This window comes from Ranitomeya imitator, chromosome 5, assembly GCF_032444005.1.
Source record: "Ranitomeya imitator isolate aRanImi1 chromosome 5, aRanImi1.pri, whole genome shotgun sequence".
Classification (NCBI taxonomy): Eukaryota; Metazoa; Chordata; class Amphibia; order Anura; family Dendrobatidae; genus Ranitomeya; species Ranitomeya imitator.
In genome coordinates this window covers 634,699,692-634,719,435 of record NC_091286.1, presented here as the reverse complement: position 1 = coordinate 634,719,435, position 19,744 = coordinate 634,699,692, and the positions used below count along the sequence as shown (strand labels likewise).

At 43.9% G+C, this 19,744-nt stretch overlaps 1 protein-coding gene across 1 annotated transcript in view; it reads left to right on the top strand.

Annotated features, from left to right (window-relative positions):
• The window catches only part of NBAS (NBAS subunit of NRZ tethering complex), an 854,371-nt gene that overhangs the window by 206,640 nt on the left and 627,987 nt on the right, over positions 1-19,744 (top strand). Inside the window, exons 24-27 of the mRNA XM_069728113.1 lie at positions 5,069-5,254; positions 6,706-6,879; positions 15,044-15,177; positions 16,638-16,700. Of these exons, the coding sequence (XP_069584214.1) occupies positions 5,069-5,254; positions 6,706-6,879; positions 15,044-15,177; positions 16,638-16,700 (557 nt within the window). The remainder of the gene's footprint in view (positions 1-5,068; positions 5,255-6,705; positions 6,880-15,043; positions 15,178-16,637; positions 16,701-19,744) is intronic.

Here is a 19,744-nt window from a genome sequence, read left to right as displayed (position 1 = left end):
GGACAAAAAAAACGGAAAACCTTTCCTCTAAATCCCAATGTCCAATCCCTAATTAAAAAAGAATGGGAAAAACCAGATAGGAGGAGCTCTTCAGTGCCCTCGCTTAAAAGAAAGTATCCCTTCGAAGATGACGCATCCACTTCCTGGGATAAGGCACCAAAGTTGGATGTAGCGGTGGCAAAAGCCTCGAAAAAATTTGCGCTCCCGTTCGAGGACATGGGTACCCTCAGAGACCCTTTAGATAAGAAAGCAGACACATTTCTTAAAGGGGCATGGGAATCGGCTGGGGGTAGCTTGAGGCCTACTGTTGCAGCTACCTGCACCTCCAGATCTCTGATGGTATGGATTGATCAATTAGAGAGTCAAATTAGAGACGGGCTACCCAGGAATAAATTACTGGATTCTATCCCTGCAATTAGAGCAGCAGCAGCATTCCTGGCGGACTCCTCGGCAGACTCCGTACGGTTAACATCTAAGGCCGCTGCTCTCTCCAACGCAGCCAGAAGAACCTTATGGCTCAAAAGCTGGCCTGGGGATCTCCAGACAAAGCTAAAGCTATGTTCTATTCCGTGTGAAGGAAATTTTCTGTTTGGAGAGACCCTGGATGACATCCTCCAAAAAGCAGGAGACAAAAAGAAGGGGTTTCCAAATTTGGGCCCAGCCCCATTCAGGCAGTCCTTTCGGAATCGGAGATTTTTCCGCCGCAGACCCCCCAGGGAGCAGAATAAATGGGAAGAAGGCAGGAGAAGGGATAGAGGTTACCTCTTTGGCAACACCTCTCGCGACAAAAAACCCTCCAAATGACATTGTGCCTACGGTAGGGGGAAGACTCACATCTTTCCTTCCCGCCTGGAAGAAAATATCCAACAACACCTGGATTCTAAACATCATACAGTACGGTCTAAAAATAGATTTTATTTCTTTCCCTCCCCGGAAGTACATAGAAACGAAAATAAGATCTTCAGTGGCAGAACAAGCAGCTTTAGAGAGAGAAATTATTTCCCTACTGCAAAAATCTGTGATTCAAGAAATCCCTCCTCAGGAAGTAGGAGAAGGGTTTTTCTCCCCTCTTTATTTAGTACCAAAACCCGACGGGTCCTTTCGGACCATTATAAATCTAAAAAACCTGAACAAATACGTAAAAAATTGCAAATTCAAAATGGAAACAATAAAGTCCACCATAAAAATCCTGTTTCCGAATTGCTACATGGTCGTGATAGACCTAACCGATGCATATTATCATGTGCCCATCCACAATCAGTCTCAAAAATTCCTGAGATTGGCAGTTCCCATAAAAGGACAATTAAGATTTTTTCAGTACAGAGCTCTTCCGTTCGGAATCTCTATAGCTCCTCGAATATTCACGAAGGTAATAGCGGAAATGATGGCCCACATAAGGGAACAAAATATATTAATAGTCCCTTACCTAGACGACTTTCTCATCGTAAGCAACTCGGCCCAAAGTTGCAAAGAACAGAGGGACCGGGTAATGACTATCTTGACGGACTTGGGGTGGCTCATAAACTTAAAAAAATCAAAGTTGGAACCCTGTCAAGTACAGGAGTTCCTAGGTCTGACATTAGACTCCCGAGTCCAAGAATGCCGACTTCCAAACCCCAAAAAAGTCAACATATCAGCCATGATAGCACGAACCTTTCACCATCCTTCCATGACTCTAAGGAGAGCAATGTCAGTACTAGGCTCTCTGTCCTCATGCCTACCAGCGATGCCCTTTGCACAGTTCCACGCAAGAGAACTTCAGTGGCACGTACTCGAATGGCAGTCAATACTAAAAGACAAATTGGAAAGTCGAATCACCCTGAGTTCCTCAGTTATTCATTCCCTTTGTTGGTGGGCAGAGAGCCAAAACTTATCAAAGGGAGTTCCTTGGGTGACACAAATATCCCGGGTGATAACAACCGATGCGAGTCCCACAGGGTGGGGGGCTCATATGGGGGACAGAGTGGCTCAGGGAACCTGGTCAGTTCAGGAAATATCAGCATCCTCAAACCAAAAAGAACTTTGGGCAGTGCTTCAGGCTCTTCTTTCTTTTCTGACCTATATTCAGGGACATCATGTCCGAATTTTTTCGGACAACAAAGTGACTGTAGCGTATATAAACCACCAGGGAGGAACAAGGTCTCAGGCACTCATGAGTTCTTCAGCCAAAATTTTCAACCTAGCAGAAGAAAATCTACTATCCCTCTCTGCGCTACACATTCAGGGTTCAAACAACGAGAGAGCAGATTACCTGAGTCGATCGCTGTTAAAACAAGGCGAGTGGTCCCTAAACCAATCCATCTACGATCAGATCACAAAAATGTGGGGAGCACCGACAATAGATCTATTCGCCAATTACAAAAACAAAAAGGTGAACAAATTCTGCTCACTGAACCCGGTAGGGAATCCACAGGCTCTAGATGCCTTTATGATTCCGTGGACTCAAAAATTAACTTATGCTTTTCCTCCAACTATTCTGATCCCGGCAGTCATTCGGAAAGTCAGAGAGGACAAAGCGAAAATGATCCTCATAGCCCCGTTCTGGCCAAAAAGGACGTGGTTCTCCTGGCTGAGGATGCTTTCGGTCTCGGACCCATGGGTCCTGCCGAATATACCAGACCTTCTACATCAAGGGCCGATCTTCCACCCACAGGAATCGAACTTACATTTGACAGCCTGGTTTTTGAACGGGGACTATTAAAAGAAAGGGGTTTCTCAGATAACTTAGTCACCACGTTGTTAAGTAGAAAACCCATCACTACTAGAATATATGGGAAAACTTGGAAAAAATTTCTGTCCGTCTCCAAAGTAAAAGTCCAAGATGGGCCCTCAATTCCTAAAATACTGGAGTTCCTACAAAAAGGTCTGGAACAGGGGTTGTTGGTTAGTACTCTTAAAGTACAAATAGCAGCTCTAGGAGCACTCTATAATCATAATATTGCGGCCAACCCATGGATAATTAGATTTGTTAAGGCGGTGACAAGATCAAAGCCATTAGTCGCTCAGAAAGTGCCCTCATGGGACTTAAATTTAGTCCTCTCGGCGTTAACGGGTCCTCCATTCGAACCCATAGAGACGATTCCCATTAAAACTCGATCACTTAAAACCATTCTCTTGGTAGCGTTAACATCCGCACGCAGAATAAGTGACATTCAAGCCTTATCCTCTAATCCACCCTTCACTAAAATATTAGATGATAGAGTCACTCTTAGACCTGACCCGGCCTATTTGCCAAAAGTGGCATCAAAATTCCATAGGTCACAAGAAGTCTCCCTGCCATCCTTTTGTCCAAACCCAAAAAATGAGAAAGAGCAGAACTTCCATAATCTAGACGTCAGAATGTGCCTAATCCAATATTTAGATTCCACCAGAGAGTATAGGAAGGAAGGCTCTCTGTTTGTCTGTTTCCAGGGTCCCAGAAAAGGATTTCGGGCATCCAAGGGTACTTTGGCGAGGTGGATAAAGGAGCCGATAGTCTTGGCATATTCATCCTCGGGGAATGAGATCCCAGATGGTATAAGAGCACATTCCACAAGAGCAGTAGCTACCTCATGGGCTGAGAGGTCAGAGGTATCAATAGAGCAAATCTGTAAAGCGGCCACCTGGTCATCACCATCGACCTTTTTTAGACACTATAGATTAAATCTAGCCTCTGTGTCTGACTTGACCTTCGGACGAAGGGTTCTCGAGGCGGTGGTCCCTCCCTAAGCTTAGTCTCTGCAATTCTCTCCGTAGTGCTGTCATGGGAGACCGAGAAAGTCGTAGTTACTCACCGATAACGGTGTTTCTCGGAGCCCATGACAGCACTCGCTTATTCCCTCCCATCACGCGTGCGGTGAGCACCTTTAATTACATATAATTTTATATAGTGTATATAGTATGAGTATAGGCACGGGGTTCCTCTTTTAAGAAATGTTGTAATATGATTTTTTCTCTGTCGTAAACTAACCTGGAGGTCCTCCGATGCTCTGTAAACCAACTGATGCGAGGGAGAGGTTCCGCCCTTTTATCTGTAGGTTTCCTGTCCCTGAAGGGCGGATCCCCTCTCTCCGTAGTGCTGTCATGGGCTCCGAGAAACACCGTTATCGGTGAGTAACTACGACTTTTCTTCACCTATGTGTCACTTTACTGTTGTACCTGCCTCCTGAACTCATCATTTACTCTGAAAATCAGCTAAAATACATCTTGGTCAAACAAGACATATGTCCAGCTGACTGAAGGATCAGATTACAGCTGCCTATTGAAGTCTATGGAGATTCTGGGTTTGGGAGAGGGTGGGGTAGAGTGAAACAACAAGGGACACACACACACACCACACACACTGCAAATGCTTTCTAGTAAGCGTTTTGTTTTGCCATTGTACTGGAGGCACATCTACACTGCTCAGTAATATCTTCCAAGCTGAACATACGGGGAAAAAAATCTCAAGAATGATTTTTATATAATCTTGAAAGATGGTGAGGTAGAGAGGAACAAAAAGGGCGCATGCGTGCACACACACACACACACACACACACACACACACACACACACACACACACACACACACACACACACACACACACACACACACTGCAGATCTAGTAAGCGTTTTGGCTCAGCATTAAACTGGAGTCACTTCTACACTGCTCAGTAATATCTTCCAAGCTGAACATATGAGAAAAAAATCTCAAAAAGCGTTTTTATTTAATCTTTGTACCACTACTCTGAGCAAAGCCATTGTCAACGTCTGCAGCAAATCTGCCCTAATTCTCTAATTGGGACTCTTCCAACACTAGAGACCTGGGTGAAACTGCAACTTCTGCCACCCAAAGTTCCATAAAATAATCAAGCTCAAAACTGGACCCAGGAGTTCAAAATTTGTCACTTCATGGTAATCTGTGGTCAAATCGTATCAGTCCTTTACATTCACATCAACATAGATTGTCCCGTACATCGTACCTTTATGGCATAAAGGGAAGGTTAGTCCTAAATAATAAATAAATCCCGTTACTGAAGTTCTAGTGCATGTTGTCGTATCGTTATATGGAATGAGGTTTTTGATTTAGTCCCTTTTGCTGATTTGTAGGTGGACGGAGCTCTTTCATTGGTACGACTGGGGAAAGAGAAGAACGTTCCTGGTCTGGAGCTGCTCTGTGAAGATCTGGTCACACTGGAGACCCTCGTGTACGAGGCCAACTGTGATGTGTCCTTAACGCTCAAAGACCTGCACCAGATCACGGACATCGAGAAACTGCGGCTCCTCATGGAAAACGTAGGTTGTGCTCTACATCTGTATGGTCAGCTCCTAGGAAATCTGATCAGAGTGCCATTTTCTACGATGATTTTTCAAAAAAAAAAAAAAAAAGAAAGAAATTCTCAAAAGTGCTCATAAGTGACCCCAGTGCTGAAAAGCCTGATTTTTCTAATATTGTGGGATCCTAGCATTTAGAGCGGGAGGAACCCACGTCCTTACATGTCCGATCTCGCAATGAGTGGGCGAGGATCTTACTCTGTCGGCCGCGGAGGATCCTGAGATATCGCTCCTCAATCCCACAACCAAACTCACTACCAAATCAAAGGTATTTGTGTTACTCTGCACATTTAACAATCATTTATTTCCAATCATTGCCTGCCTGGGGCAGCCCATTCTTATATTAAATTAATAGGGCAGCTAGAGACTGGTGAAAGGTGAATAAATGAGGGTCCGTAATCATAGCGACATGTTTAGGTCTGTAATGGTCTGGATACTGAGACCCCAAAGCTCACTTAAAGCCAAGGTGAAGTGCTACATCTCTGAATGTCCTTGCACAACGGAGTTAAAGGGAATCTGTCAGCAGGTGTTTGCGTCCTCATGTAAGAACAGCAGAATGTAGGGGCTGAGACCCTGATTCCAGTGATGTCCGTTACTGAGCTGCTTGCTGCAGTTTAGATGAAATCCTTGTTTTCTCTGCAACAGATTTAGCAGAACTTGAATGCTGAGCCGTGTATAACCCGCATAAAGCTAACAATCTGTGATGGGGTGGAGTGAGACTCCCTGGCAACAGGTTTTCTAGTCCTCCAGTGATAAACTATTGCTGATAAAACTGTGATTTTTCTTGAAACTACAGCAAACAGCCCAGTAAGTGACACATCGCTGGACTCTGTCTCTACATCATGCTGCTCTCAGATTAGGTGGCAAAATGCTGATGATCCATTCCCTTTAACTCCCACAACAATGAAAAGCGCAGGTGCTGAGTGCGCCCTTGGCGTGGCCGAGCAGTTCAGTGCGCCCTTCACACCTGCTTTTCATCCATCTGTCTCTGACCGTATGTCAGAGCAGTCAATCAAGGACGAGGAGGGCGGAGATAGATCGAAAACAAGATGATGGTGAGAAAAAAAAAGATGGAGGTTTTCCAAGAACTCATTCAGTGAAAAACTTAGATGAAAAAAAACAACTTATTTTTTATTTGACTCGATTTTGATCGGTGACTCGGATCATAAAGACACGTAATTGGCTCCATAGACTATAATGGGCACATGTTCTTTTCATGGAAGACAACAGAACTCATACGTGATATACGTAAAACAGGAACGTCTGAGTCCGCCTTAAAGATAATCTATTGAGACCCTATATTGCGCCACTGCATGGAATCATGGCGACTATTGGCATAGACATGGACACACTGTAGGATAAGATGAGCTTTGTAAGTGGCGCGCGCCCCTTTAATGTTTTGTGTTTTCCAGTCGTCAGAAGACCACTATGTGAAGAACGCCTACCAGTGGATGGTTCCGTTCCTCCATCGCTGCGAGGCCCAGACCCCCGGCGCGGCCTCCGCTCTGCTGAGAGGGTACATCGTCACCCTGGCCAAGGACGACCTGAAGTTCCCCCTGAAGATCTTTCAGCATTCCAAGCCCGATGTAAGCCGACCTTCTCCGCTGTCCTCTCTCGGGCGCTAGAGCCTTGTGGGGATGACGGCCGGAGATTCTGCCGCTCATCTCTATTCATGAATTTCTCTCTGACTTATTTGCTGAGCAGTGTTCGCAGTGTTAAAGAAGAAGAAAATCACTTAGTTCTGTCACCGCACGCGAAATAAAACAAACACCGTAATGAGGGCTGAGCAGGAAAATACAAAAAGATATTAGGCCGCCTCCACCTGTGCTGCCGGGACCTTATGTCACCGCCATCTACTGCTAAGCGATAATACCCGCTAATTGTACAGCTACTCGGCAGCGTGTACGTATTGTGAAGCTTTCTGAATATTTTATAGTTGTGCGAGAAGTCTAACAGTATTATTATGTTTGTATCTTCCAGGATCTACAAATATGGCTCACCTGTAATTGTTTCCATCTGCTTATAAAGGCTGTAGCTAAATATGTATATACCGTACATAAGTGTGTGTGTGTGTATATATATATATATATATATATATATATATATATATATATATATATATATATGTATATATATATATATATAATTTGTCTAAGGGGTACTTCCGTCTTTCTGTCCGCAACTTCCGACGGGCACAGTCCGATGAGTCCCTCCCCTGCAGTCAGTGCCTGCTCGCTCCATACTCCCCTCCAGTCACCGCTCACGCAGGGTTATGCCGCGGGTTACGCACTCCGTTACCGTTGCTATTAACCCTGTGTGTCCTCAAATTTTTACTATTGATGCTGCCTATGCACACACTGCCTAACACAGCCCACACAGTATATAACACAGCCCACGCAGTATATCACACAGGCCACGCAGTGTATCACACAGGCCACGCAGTGTATCACACAGGCCACGCAGTATATCACACAGGCCACGCAGTATATCACACAGGCCACGCAGTATATCACACAGGCCACGCAGTATATCACACAGGCCACGCAGTATATCACACAGGCCACGCAGTATATCACACAGGCCACGCAGTATATCACACAGGCCACGCAGTATATCACACAGGCCACGCAGTATATCACACAGGCCACGCAGTATATCACACAGGCCACGCAGTATATCACACAGGCCACGCAGTATATCACACAGGCCACGCAGTATATCACACAGGCCACGCAGTATATCACACAGGCCACGCAGTATATCAGACAGGCCACGCACTATATCACACAGGCCACGCACTATATCACACAGGCCACGCACTATATCACACAGGCCACGCACTATATCACACAGGCCACGCACTATATCACACAGGCCACGCACTATATCACACAGGCCACGCACTATATCACACAGGCCACGCACTATATCACACAGGCCACGCACTATATCACACAGGCCACGCACTATAGAACACAGGCCACGCACTATAGAACACAGCCCACGCAGTATATAGAAGCCACGCAGACCAATCTACGAAGCGGGATTTAAATCCCGCGGCAATGTTGCTGATTGGTCGTGCCGACTGGGCGCTACCAATCAGCGAAGCGGGATTTAAATCCCATGCCAAGGTTGGCTGGGCGCTACCAATCAGCGAAGCGGGATTTAAATCCCGCGGCAATGTCTCTGATTGGTCGCGCGGTGTATTGCGGTCTTGCGAGATGATGACGTAGTGGTCTTTCGAGACCGCCACGTCATCTCGCGAGACCACAATGCATGGAGCGGTCACCGGAGCGTCGCGAGGAGCGGTAAAGGCCGGTTCTGGATGCGGGGGCCGACGGACGGTGAGTATATAACAACAATTTTTTTTTTTTTTTTTTTTATTATTTTTAACATTAGATCTTTTTACTATTGAGGCTGCATAGGCAGCCTCAATAGTAAAAAGTTGGTCACACAGGGTTAATAGCAGCGTTAAGGGAGTGCGTTGCACCGCGGCATAATGCGGTGTAACGCAGCCATTAACACTGTGTGAGAGCTGACTGGAGGGCAGTACGGAGCGGTCACTGACTGCGGGGAGGAAGGAGTGGCCATTTTTCCGCCGGACTGTGCCCGTCGCTAATTGGTCGTGGCTGTTTTGCCGCGACCAATCAGCGACTTGGATTCCATAACAGACAGAGGCAGCGACCAATGAATATCAGTGAAAGACAGACAGAAAGACGGAAGTACTCCTTAGACAATTATGTATAGAGATATATACATACATGCATACATACAGCGTGTGAAATAAGTATTGATCACATCACAAATATGTGTCTGCATTGACGGTGGTTTGTGTCCCGTCTAGTCGGCCGGACAACCCCTTAAATGTGGTGATGGGAATGTCTCACAGTTAATGAAAAAGTCGATCAGGCTATATTGAAGTGGACCCATAATTTAGCTATAGGCAGTGTAAAGATAGCAGTCATCCCTCAGCTCTGAAGTCAACAAGGTCCTAAAAGCCTTTGACACTTAAAGGGGTTGTAGTTTCACATATTACTAGCCCATTGGCTCAAAGACGTATAAAATAGCAAACAGCCCTTCTACTCTTATTCCGATTGGTTGCAGCCTGTCAGCAATGACCTCCGCAGAGGCAAATAGTGGGGGAGTAAATGTTCAGTATGTGTTCTTTGCATATAGGCTTATTAATATTTGAAATAGGACAACACCTTTTAAAAAAAATGCCAATTTTATAGAGGCAAATGTGAGTGACTGTCTCATGTGACCAAAATCTGGTCATTGGCAGAAAGCGCAAGTAACATACCAGGTGTGTAGATTTTTGCAACCCAACCTCCACATGTGACACTAATCCATTTTGAGCTTTTTGGTCCCTCTCGACACACATGGAATCACTTCTCAGCCTATCGTCGAAGAAGGCGTGTCACTTTATTGACTAGTGATTGGCTGAGCAGTCCCTGCCCCTGAGGCACGTGAGTAGTCCCTGCCCCTGAGGAATGAAGACAACCCCGACAGTAGACAATGCATTCTGGTCGAGGCGTATTTCGCAGTTCTTTTGAGGCCGAGTACTTGTGCTGTTGTTTTGGCTTTTGAGCAGTGTGAGAACGCTGTATAATAAGAGGCTTCTTGATATATATTTCTTTATTTATTTTCCATAGCTTAGCAACTGCTTTGAATAATTAAGCAGCAGCGGCATGTTCACATTACAAATGAGGCTGCACTACAGATGTGCGAACAATAAATCATACTTCATCTGCATCATTTAGGGTTCTGAGATTAAAACATTTCGTGAGCCGCTTTAATCCTTGATTAACTAATTTGACTTTGAGATATTTCACCCTCACAATTGTTTAGGGAGAGAATTTTATGCAAATCTGAAGCTCTAGGATTAGAAACTCGTCCTTTATAATGCAAATAATGCTACCAGCGATCAGTCATGTTGATGTAAAGGAATAAATATAGATTGCTAGATATCTTTACATCACTACCTTCTTGTGTAGCCTGGATTATTGGAAATCCCGCAGTTCGGATAGACATTTTATGGAGTTTTGAAGGAAAAACTGATCTACTGTGTTAAAGGGGTATTTCCATCTTCAAGAACCTATCTCAATATGTAGTAGGTGTAGTAATAATAATATTAGCAAATGCCTCCAATTAGAAATGTAGTATAGTTTTTCTGATTTGTGCTCTTTCATCATGTGCAGGCATTGCAGGACCTTAGGCATCCATGGTTACGACCAGATACAACTAGCCAACTGTCACTGTGTCAATGGTCGTAACCGTGGATACCTAAGGTCCTGCAATGTCTGCCCATGATGAGAGACAAAGCAAATCAGAAAAACTATACTACATTACAAATTGGAGATACTTCACAATATTATTACACCTATTACATATTTGGATAGGACATTGGAGATTGGAATACCCCTTTAAGCCTAGTGTAGCACTGGAAGGGTCTGACTATATATGATTGATTTGAGTTCCTGAAAATAAAATATATGCCGTATATATATCTAAGTAGTAATGTGTGTATATATTTATGTAGTGTGTTTCTATGTAGATGTGTGATAATAAATGTAAATATATATGTGTATGTACATGTACAGTCATGGCCGAAAGTGTTGGCACACTTGATATTGTTCCAGAAAATGAAATATTTCGCCCAGAGAATTATTGCCATTAACCCATGTTTTGTTATACACTTTTATTTTCTTTGTGTGTGTTGGCATAACACAAAAAATAAAGGGGGGAAAAAGGCAAATTGGATACAATTTCCACACAACCCAAAAAATGGGCCTTACAAAATTGTTGGCAACTTTCCTAAATTGTGGGTATACCACTTTGTTTCAAGAATGTGATGCTCATTCAAACTTACCTGTGGCAAGTAACAGGTGTGAGCAATATGAAAATCACACCTGAAAGCAGATAAAAAGGAGACACATTGATTCCATTTTGGATTGTGTGTTTGTGTGTGCCACACTAAGCATGGATAGCAGAAAGAGAGGAGAACTGTCTGAGGACTTGACAACCAAAATTGTTGAAAAATATGAACAATTTCAAGGTTACAAATCCATCTCCAGAGATCTTGATGTTGCTTTGTCAACTGACAGTGCGCAACATAATCGAGAAGTTTACAACCCATCACGCTGTACCTGATCAACCTGGTTGGCAGAGAAAAATTGTTGAACGTTTGCTACGCAGATTAGTGCGGATGTCGGATAAGTAACCCCAATCAAGTTCCAAAGAAATTCATGCTGTCCTGCAGGCTCAGGGTGCCTCAGTGTAAGTATGAACTATCCACATTTGAATGAAATGAAGGGCTATGGCAGGAGACCCAGGAGGACCCCACTGCTGACACAGACCTTAAAAAGCTGGACTGCAGTTTCCCAAAATGTACATAAGCTAAAGTCTTTCTGGTAAAACATCTTGACCTGCAAAGAAAATAACACCGTACTTACAGTCAAATATGGTGGAAATTCAAAGATGTTTGGGGGTTGTTTTTCTGCCTTTGGTACTGGATGCCTTAACCGAAGATAACCAAAGAATTTTGGGTTACAATGTAATGCTCAGTGTCAGAAAACTGGGTTTTCATCCTAGGTCATAGATCTTCCAGCAGGACAAAGACCCCCAACATACTTCAAGAAGCACCCTGAAATGCATGGAAACAAAATGTTGTACAATTCTGAAAAGACCAGCAATGAGTCAGGATCTAAATCCCATTGAACACCTGTGGACAGATATTAAAATTGCTCCTGCGAGAAGGCGGCCTTCAAATATGAGAAGAAAAGAAGACTGATCAAATATTTCAGTTGAGAGGTGTAAGAAGCTTGTTGATGTTTATAAGGAGCTATTGATTGTAGTTGGGATGAACTAAAGACTATTGGACCAATGGACGTAGAGTGGAGTACACGGCTCTAAATGATGAATATTTTTTCCAGCGCGGGTCACCGGTTACATTGAATTTATTGGCGTGGGATTAATGGTGTGATTGTTGCAGCCACATTGCAGAATCTAAGGACTAATATATATGTTTGGTGTTCTATTCTCCCTGTAACTGTTACCCTCAGCCTGTCTCTAATAATCAGGCCTACAGTAGGACCCATTGTCCTGCATCTGGTGGCGGGATGGCATCTTTGTTCCTCTCTACAGGGGACTTTCCCAATACAAAACTTTTCAGACTGGGCTTCTGAACCCTTCTGCATTCTTATGGCTACTTGTAGCAAATGTTTAAGGTGGATGGTGTAAACTTTTCTGCCCATCCAGGGGGCTTATCCCAGGAGAGGTAGAACATTAAGCCACATGTTCAATGAGTTAGTGAGGTGACGTCGAGGGGCGAGTATTTGTTGCTGAGGCTAGGTCCTAGTGCCCATGTATAGCTGGCCTATGGAGTTTGTAGATGCAGGCTGGAGCTGGAAACATATGCTACGGTCATGGTATCGATCGTGTGGTTTTGAGGAACTATCCTAAGGCCTGTTGTTGTTGGCTGTAGCTGGATACATATGCTATGGTCATGGTATCCGTCATTTTGAGGAGCATGGACTGTGACTACAAACTATACTGGCAGGAGATACAAAAGCTGTGGGCCAACGAAAAGTTGGGAGACAGTGGGTATCTCCTTGCATGAGAGTAGTTGAACTACCGGCCCCAGGTTGGGATCTTGTGGCTGGGAATATTGCATTGTGGCTGGCCATCTTCGCAGAATTGCTGCAATACCATGGATGTAAGGAATAAAAATAGTGGCATCATTAACCTGCCTAGGTGATTATTACAACCCACAACCTCAGATCTTCAGAATGTATAAAGTGCTCAAAAAATAAAGGGAACACTAAAATATTATATCCTAGATATCACTGAATGAAATATTCCAGTTACAAATCTGTATTCAGATTCAGATGTAGTGGAATGCGTTGAGAACCAGAAAACATAAAAATGATCAAGGTAAATCAAAATGAATATCCCATGGAGGTCTGGATTTGGAATGATACTCAAATTCAAAGTGGAAAATCAAATTATAGGCTGATCCAGTTGAAATTCCTCAAGACAAGGAAATTTTGCTCAGTAGTGTGTGTGGCCTCCACGTGCCTGTATGACCTCCCTACAACGCCTGGGCATGCTCCTGATGAGGCAGTGGATGTTCTCCTGAGGGATCTCCTTTTAGACCTGGATTAAAGCATCATTCAATTCCTTGACAGTCTGTGGTGCAATGTGGCGTTGGTGGATGGAATGAGACATTATGTCCCCGATGTGCTCGATTGGATTCAGGTCTGGGAACCCGGCATAGCATCAGTGCCTTCATTATGTAGGAACTGTTGACACACTTCAGCCACATGAGGCCTAGCATTGACTTGCATCAGAATGCATCCTGGTATCTCTGGCTAGCACATGGAGGCCTGTGCGGCCCTCCAAAGAAATGCCTCCTCACACCATTACTGACTCACAGTCAAACAGGTCATGCTGGAGGATGTTGCAGGCAGCATGACGTTCTCCGCGGCGTCTCTAGACTCACGTCTGTGTGCTCAGTTAACCTGCTCTCATTCGTGAAGGGCACATGTTGAATCTGCCACTCTTGATGATCTCTGGAAAATGCCTATCACCATTCACGGTGTTGGGCTGTAATCACAATACTCACTTGTGTGTTGGGCCCTCATGCCACCCTCAGTCTGTTTATGATGGTTTGAGCAGACACATGGATACTAGTGACCTGCTGGAGGTCATTTTGCAGGGCTCTGGCACGGCTCCTCCTGTTCCTCCTTGCACAAAGGAGGAAGTAATGGTCCTCCTACGGCCTCCTCTATGTATCCTTCTGTACTGCCCTGTCTCCTGATAATGTATGTGTTTTATGCTCTGGACACTGTTGTGACAAAGTTACCCTTCGTGCCACAGCTCGCATTGATGTGCCATCCTGGATGAGCTACCCTACCTGAGCAACTTCTGTAGGTTATAGACACTGCCCCATGCTACTGTACAGTACCAAAATAGCCAAAAATGATAAGAACAGAGAAATGGTCTGTGGTCACCCCCTGCAGAACCACTACTTTATAGAGGTTGTCTTGCTGATTGCCTATAATTCCCACCTGTTCTCTGTTCCACTTGCATTACAGTAGGAGAAATTAATTCACAATCACAATGTACGTGTGTATATATGTATTATATATAAAATATGTATGCACACTACATTAAAAAGTGTGTGCTTGGATATGCATGTATGTGTATATATGTTTTTATATGTTTGGTTGTGTGTATACCATGCAGTAATGGACTAAAATAAAACTTAAGGAAAAAGACAGCAGAACGTTGTTTTAACCTCAAGTTGGTGCCAATAAAAACCACAGTTCGTCCCGTAAAAAAGTCCTTGTACATCTCAGTTGATTTAATAATAAAAAATCACGTTTTTGGTTTTTTTTTTTCGGTTCAGGGAGGGGGTTTATAAAAACATACTTAAACTGGGATTACTGTAACTGCACTGAGCCTTAGAATATAGTTAGCAGGCTGTTTCTACCACAAAGTGAGTAATGCAAAACATAACAACCCAAAATTCATCAGTGGTACTTTTTTTTTTTTTTATTCCACTCCAAAACATTATATTGTAAAAATTGCATGGAAGAAAATAGAAAAGCAAAAAAATAAATAAAAATGAATGATTTAAAATATATAACGAGCAGGAGTTTGGACCATGAGTATAATAATATTAATAATAATAAATAAAATTATAATAATAATTAAGATTGATTTTTATTGTTTTTGTTTTTTTTGTAGTGCTTAAAAAAGCTTATCCCTGATCAGGACCAGCTGATGCTCATCGCCTTGGACTCCATCTACACTTGTGAGCGTGACGACCAGCTTTCTTTCTGCTATGACATTCTTGAGTGTTTACCGCAGAGGGGCTACGGGTAAGGGGAATTTTTTGCTACACAACGAAACCTGTCAATTTTGTAAAAGCCATAATTCGTAGGGTTTTCTGAAGTTTATATAATTAATGATTGTGTAATCATAATTCCTTTATCGATATGCAGATTAATGTTGCCACCATAGAGTTTACAGGAGTTTTTAAAAAAAATAAAAATAAATTAAACCATCGGGAAAGTTCCAAGCTGATGTACACCCCACCCACCCGCGCCATGACTTAGGGTTTCAGAACTGCCTGTTCTGGTTGTCTCTGGCGGGACAGAAAGGGGTGAGATCCCATTCTATGGTCACCTGACTAGTGAGCCCAGCGATTGGCTACAACAGTCAGGTGGCCTGGAATGGCGCTACATCAGAGGCGCATCCAACGACAAGTCAGTCACGAGCCGTTGAACGGGACATTATCTCTTGGTGTTCTACCAGGGATTAATAGAGCCGCTTGTGCTGGAGCCATGGGGGTTAGTGCAGGTGAATTTTATACATTTTTATATCCATTCTTTTCTTCTGTCATTTTTTTAACCCCTTTAAAGTGATTTTCAACAAAATACCTCTCCAGCTGCCCTAGCTGGTCACGTGTGACGCCGCCTCTGCGGGGCAATCTGATCAATTGCTCTCCAACGCTGTTAAACGTTCATGAATATGAGACGGACCCCAAGATACAAAAGAAGTGTAGGTTCTGAGGAGGAACGGGGCGGCCAGGTGAGGTGGGTTGGAGGATCGCTTCTTTGGGTCCGCTGACCGGCACTTATAGCGATAATGTGTTACATGAAATCTGTCAGCACAAAATGACTGTTCAAACCAAGCCCTCCAGCTCAGTGCACCTTCACACCTAGTCCATTACCATTACCTCCATTTATCTCCGCCCCCTTCGTCCTTGAGTGACAGTAGAGCCAGAAGACTGGAAAATAAGTAGGTAGAAAGGAGGACTGAACTGCTCAGCCACGCCCATGCTGCACCGAGTGCCTGTGCTTGGTTTGCACAGTCATTATATGCTGATAGAATCCCTGGTGGCAATATAGGATGACGTTTTTATTTATATTTTTAATTAAAGAGAAATCCTCCCTCATTGCCCTCTAAAATCTTGTAATGTGGTGACATTCCCTGGGGTCCACAGCAGTCTTCCCAAAAACCCACTAATATTCGTCCTGGACGAGTCTCTATAGATTTGGATGGTTTTCTGCTGCTTGAGTCCTATCTAGGGATTGCAGAATTTATTAGATTCCGTTTTTTTGTTTGTTTTTTTCTGTCCAGATCATAAATCCTTTTTTCTTTCCTATCACGACAAAGTTAAGTCTGGGATTGAAAACTCTGCAATTCTCTTAAACATAAGGGATCGCGGTGCGGAGCGGAGACTCGCTTATTGTTTGTGTCACTCAGTAATGCCATATTAATAACTGCAGGAAATTACAGGCAGCTATCTGATCACTGTGTCTCCTCTCCTTCCCAGCGTGGAGACAGACGTCACTAAATCTCTACACGACAAGGTGGATCAGCTCGAGCAAATCCTCAGGTAACTCGCATTCCGTTTTCACCAGCTCTTCCCTCTTAGATCCTCTGTAGATTATGCGAAGAGATGAAGCACATTTCTACTTTGGCCTTCCATGGGGGGAAATCTGCAGCATAAATTAACAAATCTCAAAACCCGCAACTTCTGCAAATTTACGCTATTCATAATTTATGAAGATTGTGCATGAAATTTCTTAAAGGGACTCTCTTGCTAGATTTTTGTTGCTTAGCCTGAAAACAACATGATGTAGAGACAGAGACCCTGATTCCAGATATGTGTCACTTACTGGGCTGCTTGCTGTAGTTTTGGTAAAATTACTGTTTTATCAGCATAGGATTATCACTAGAGGACTAATAACCTGCTTCCAGGTAGTCCAACTCCGCCCCCACCACTGATTGGCAGACTATTCACAGTGTACACAGAAAGCTGCCAATCAGTGGTGTGGGCGGGGTTATATGGACTTCAGCTTTCAGAGAGCTGCTAGATCTGCAGTAGATAAAACAGTGATTTCTATCAAAACTACAACATCCCATAAAGTAAATATTGCCATACTGGAGTCATGGTCTCTGCCCTATATCATATTGCTCTTGGATGGAGCAGCAAAGACCTGGTGACAGATTACCTTTCAAATCTCCCACTTTTTTTTGGTGCTGTAATTCGCAGTGGATTTTCGGCAAGTGCATACACCAAGAAAAATGCCTGCGTTTTCCCCACACGATAATGTCACCTAAAAGAGAATTTCACTTTTTTTTCCACTAATACATATGCTACTTTCTTGACTTTTTTTTGTTTCTATTTTTATTTTCTGATCGTTTTGCTATATTGATTTTCTGTATATGATCATGGGACAGCCATCTGTTCTGAGCTGCTGCTTTTAGACATGGTTTCCAGCAGTCACATGGACTGTGTCTGAATAAAAAAATATAGCTAGTTCGCTCCCTTCCCCGCAACAGTGCAGGATTTCCTCCGTTGCTCGGTTTTTTGGGGATTTTTTTCTGCTGCTTGCAGGGGTGATATCACGACTGCACTGCACAGTGATTGACTGCAGCGGGACGTCACCACTGCAGTCAAAACTCAGAGAGTCGGAGCAGTGCCTGAGAGTAAAGAATTCTGACAGCTGCTCTCTGAGTACACAGGAGTGTTCCTGTGTATGGGGGAGTCAGCCAAAAGATTATTTTTGCACTCCAGAGGACACAATAGAAATAGCTTTATGCCCTGCTTGTTAGAAAAGGAGCAGAGTGTTCACAGTAGCTGAGAAGATTCCTATTATAGAAGGAATTTGAAGCAACCATTTTAACACCTGCCAGAAGGGGAAGGAGACTGATCTGTCCAGGTCCCGCCCACCCATCAGCAAAAATTCCTCACAACAGAAAGTAGGGCACAATGAGCTGCCAGAAGGGGAAGCAGACTGACCTGTCCAGTTTCCATCTTCCCCCTTCCCCTGCAGCACAGATTCCTCGATGCAGACTGTGGTTCAGCCTTCTTTTTTCTATTTTTTCTTTTTTAATTAAATAAGAAAAATTCAGAAGTTTGAAAAACGTCTTTAAGAAAAGCTATAAATGACACCGCATCGGGCATAACAGCCTTGTTCATTGACGGTGCTGGATTAGTATTTGCAAAAAAATATATATATTTTTGATAGATTCAGTGATGAACTCTACCCGCGAGAAAATAAATCAAATCATAAATATCATCTTTTTCATAAAGTTTGTGGCACGGCTGGAGGAAGCCCGATGTCTGATACTAATAGATGTCTGATAGCGTTCTGAGCGGCGCAGGGTCGGGACATCTACTCATCCCTCATTCGATGTGAAGCAGGCCTCGTCCTTGTCAGATGACATCAAAATATTTTCTGCTGCGCTGTCAAATTGTTCAAAGTTCTTATTTCTGAGTATATCTGTGTTTGGGATGGCTGGGTAACAAATAACATATCCACTATTACAAGCTTCCCTAGGAATTCACGCTTTGCTTTCCGTGGCTCCTGAATGACTAAACCACCTAGTGTGTCAGTGATTCATCTTCATCTCCTTCATTCCCACATATATTTCAATGTTTTTTATTAAATATTGTCCTCCTATGTTTGAAAATGAGTTTGGGCTCTTCTGCAAAGAACCAAGTCACAATCCCATAGGTCTCCTACAAGTAGAACCTGCACCCTGAAATGCCTGCGAGAGCAGAATATTCTCCGGAACAAACCTCACAAGTCTCCAGCCAGACGCAGCGGATGGTTAGTTGGACGTCTGATCTGTTGTGGTTTCTGTATCTGGTTCCTGGCAGTGATTTTACAGCATGCTCGCTAATTTGGTGTTCTTACTCCAGGGAGGAATACGATCCCTTCCTTACTCCTCGTTCCTTCATGTCTAATCTTCCTTACTTCTATTCATTCCTTTTCTTTCTCCTTAACTTTTCAATGATACCTTGCTTTTTTCACAGATACCAACTTTTGCCTGTTCCCTAACCTTTTTTATGATGTCACATTGTCCCTCATTTCTGCTATTTTCAGCTTTCTATTTTCTTTCCTCCTATCATGTTCATTCCCTGTTGTCTGTTCTCACCTCCTGTTTTCCTTTTCTTCTCTTGTGTCTGCTCTCGCCCCCCCCCCCCCCTTCGGTGTCTGTTCTCTCCCACCTCCCTCCTTGGCACCTGTTCTCGGCCCCCTCCTTCGGCGCCTGTTCTCCCCCCCCCCCCACCTTCGGTGTCTGTTCTCGCCCACCTCCCTCCTTGGCACCTGTTCTCGGCCCCCTCCTTCGGCGCCTGTTCTCGGCCCCCTCCTTCGGCGCCTGTTCCTCGGCCCCCTCCTTCGGCACCTGTTCTCTGCCCTTGCCCACTGCCTGTATTCGCCCCCATCGGTGCCCACTTTCTCCCACCCTCTCCATGCCTGCTCGACCTTCCAGAGCCCACTTTTCCCCGTCTGTTCTTTTGCCCCCCTGACTAATTTTCTTTCCCGTCTCACGTCACTCTAGAGCCTTTTTTAATACCATTTCCTCTTTCTCCTTCCCGTCAGAGATATGTCTGCTCAGCTAAATGACTTACACCCGGCAGCGACT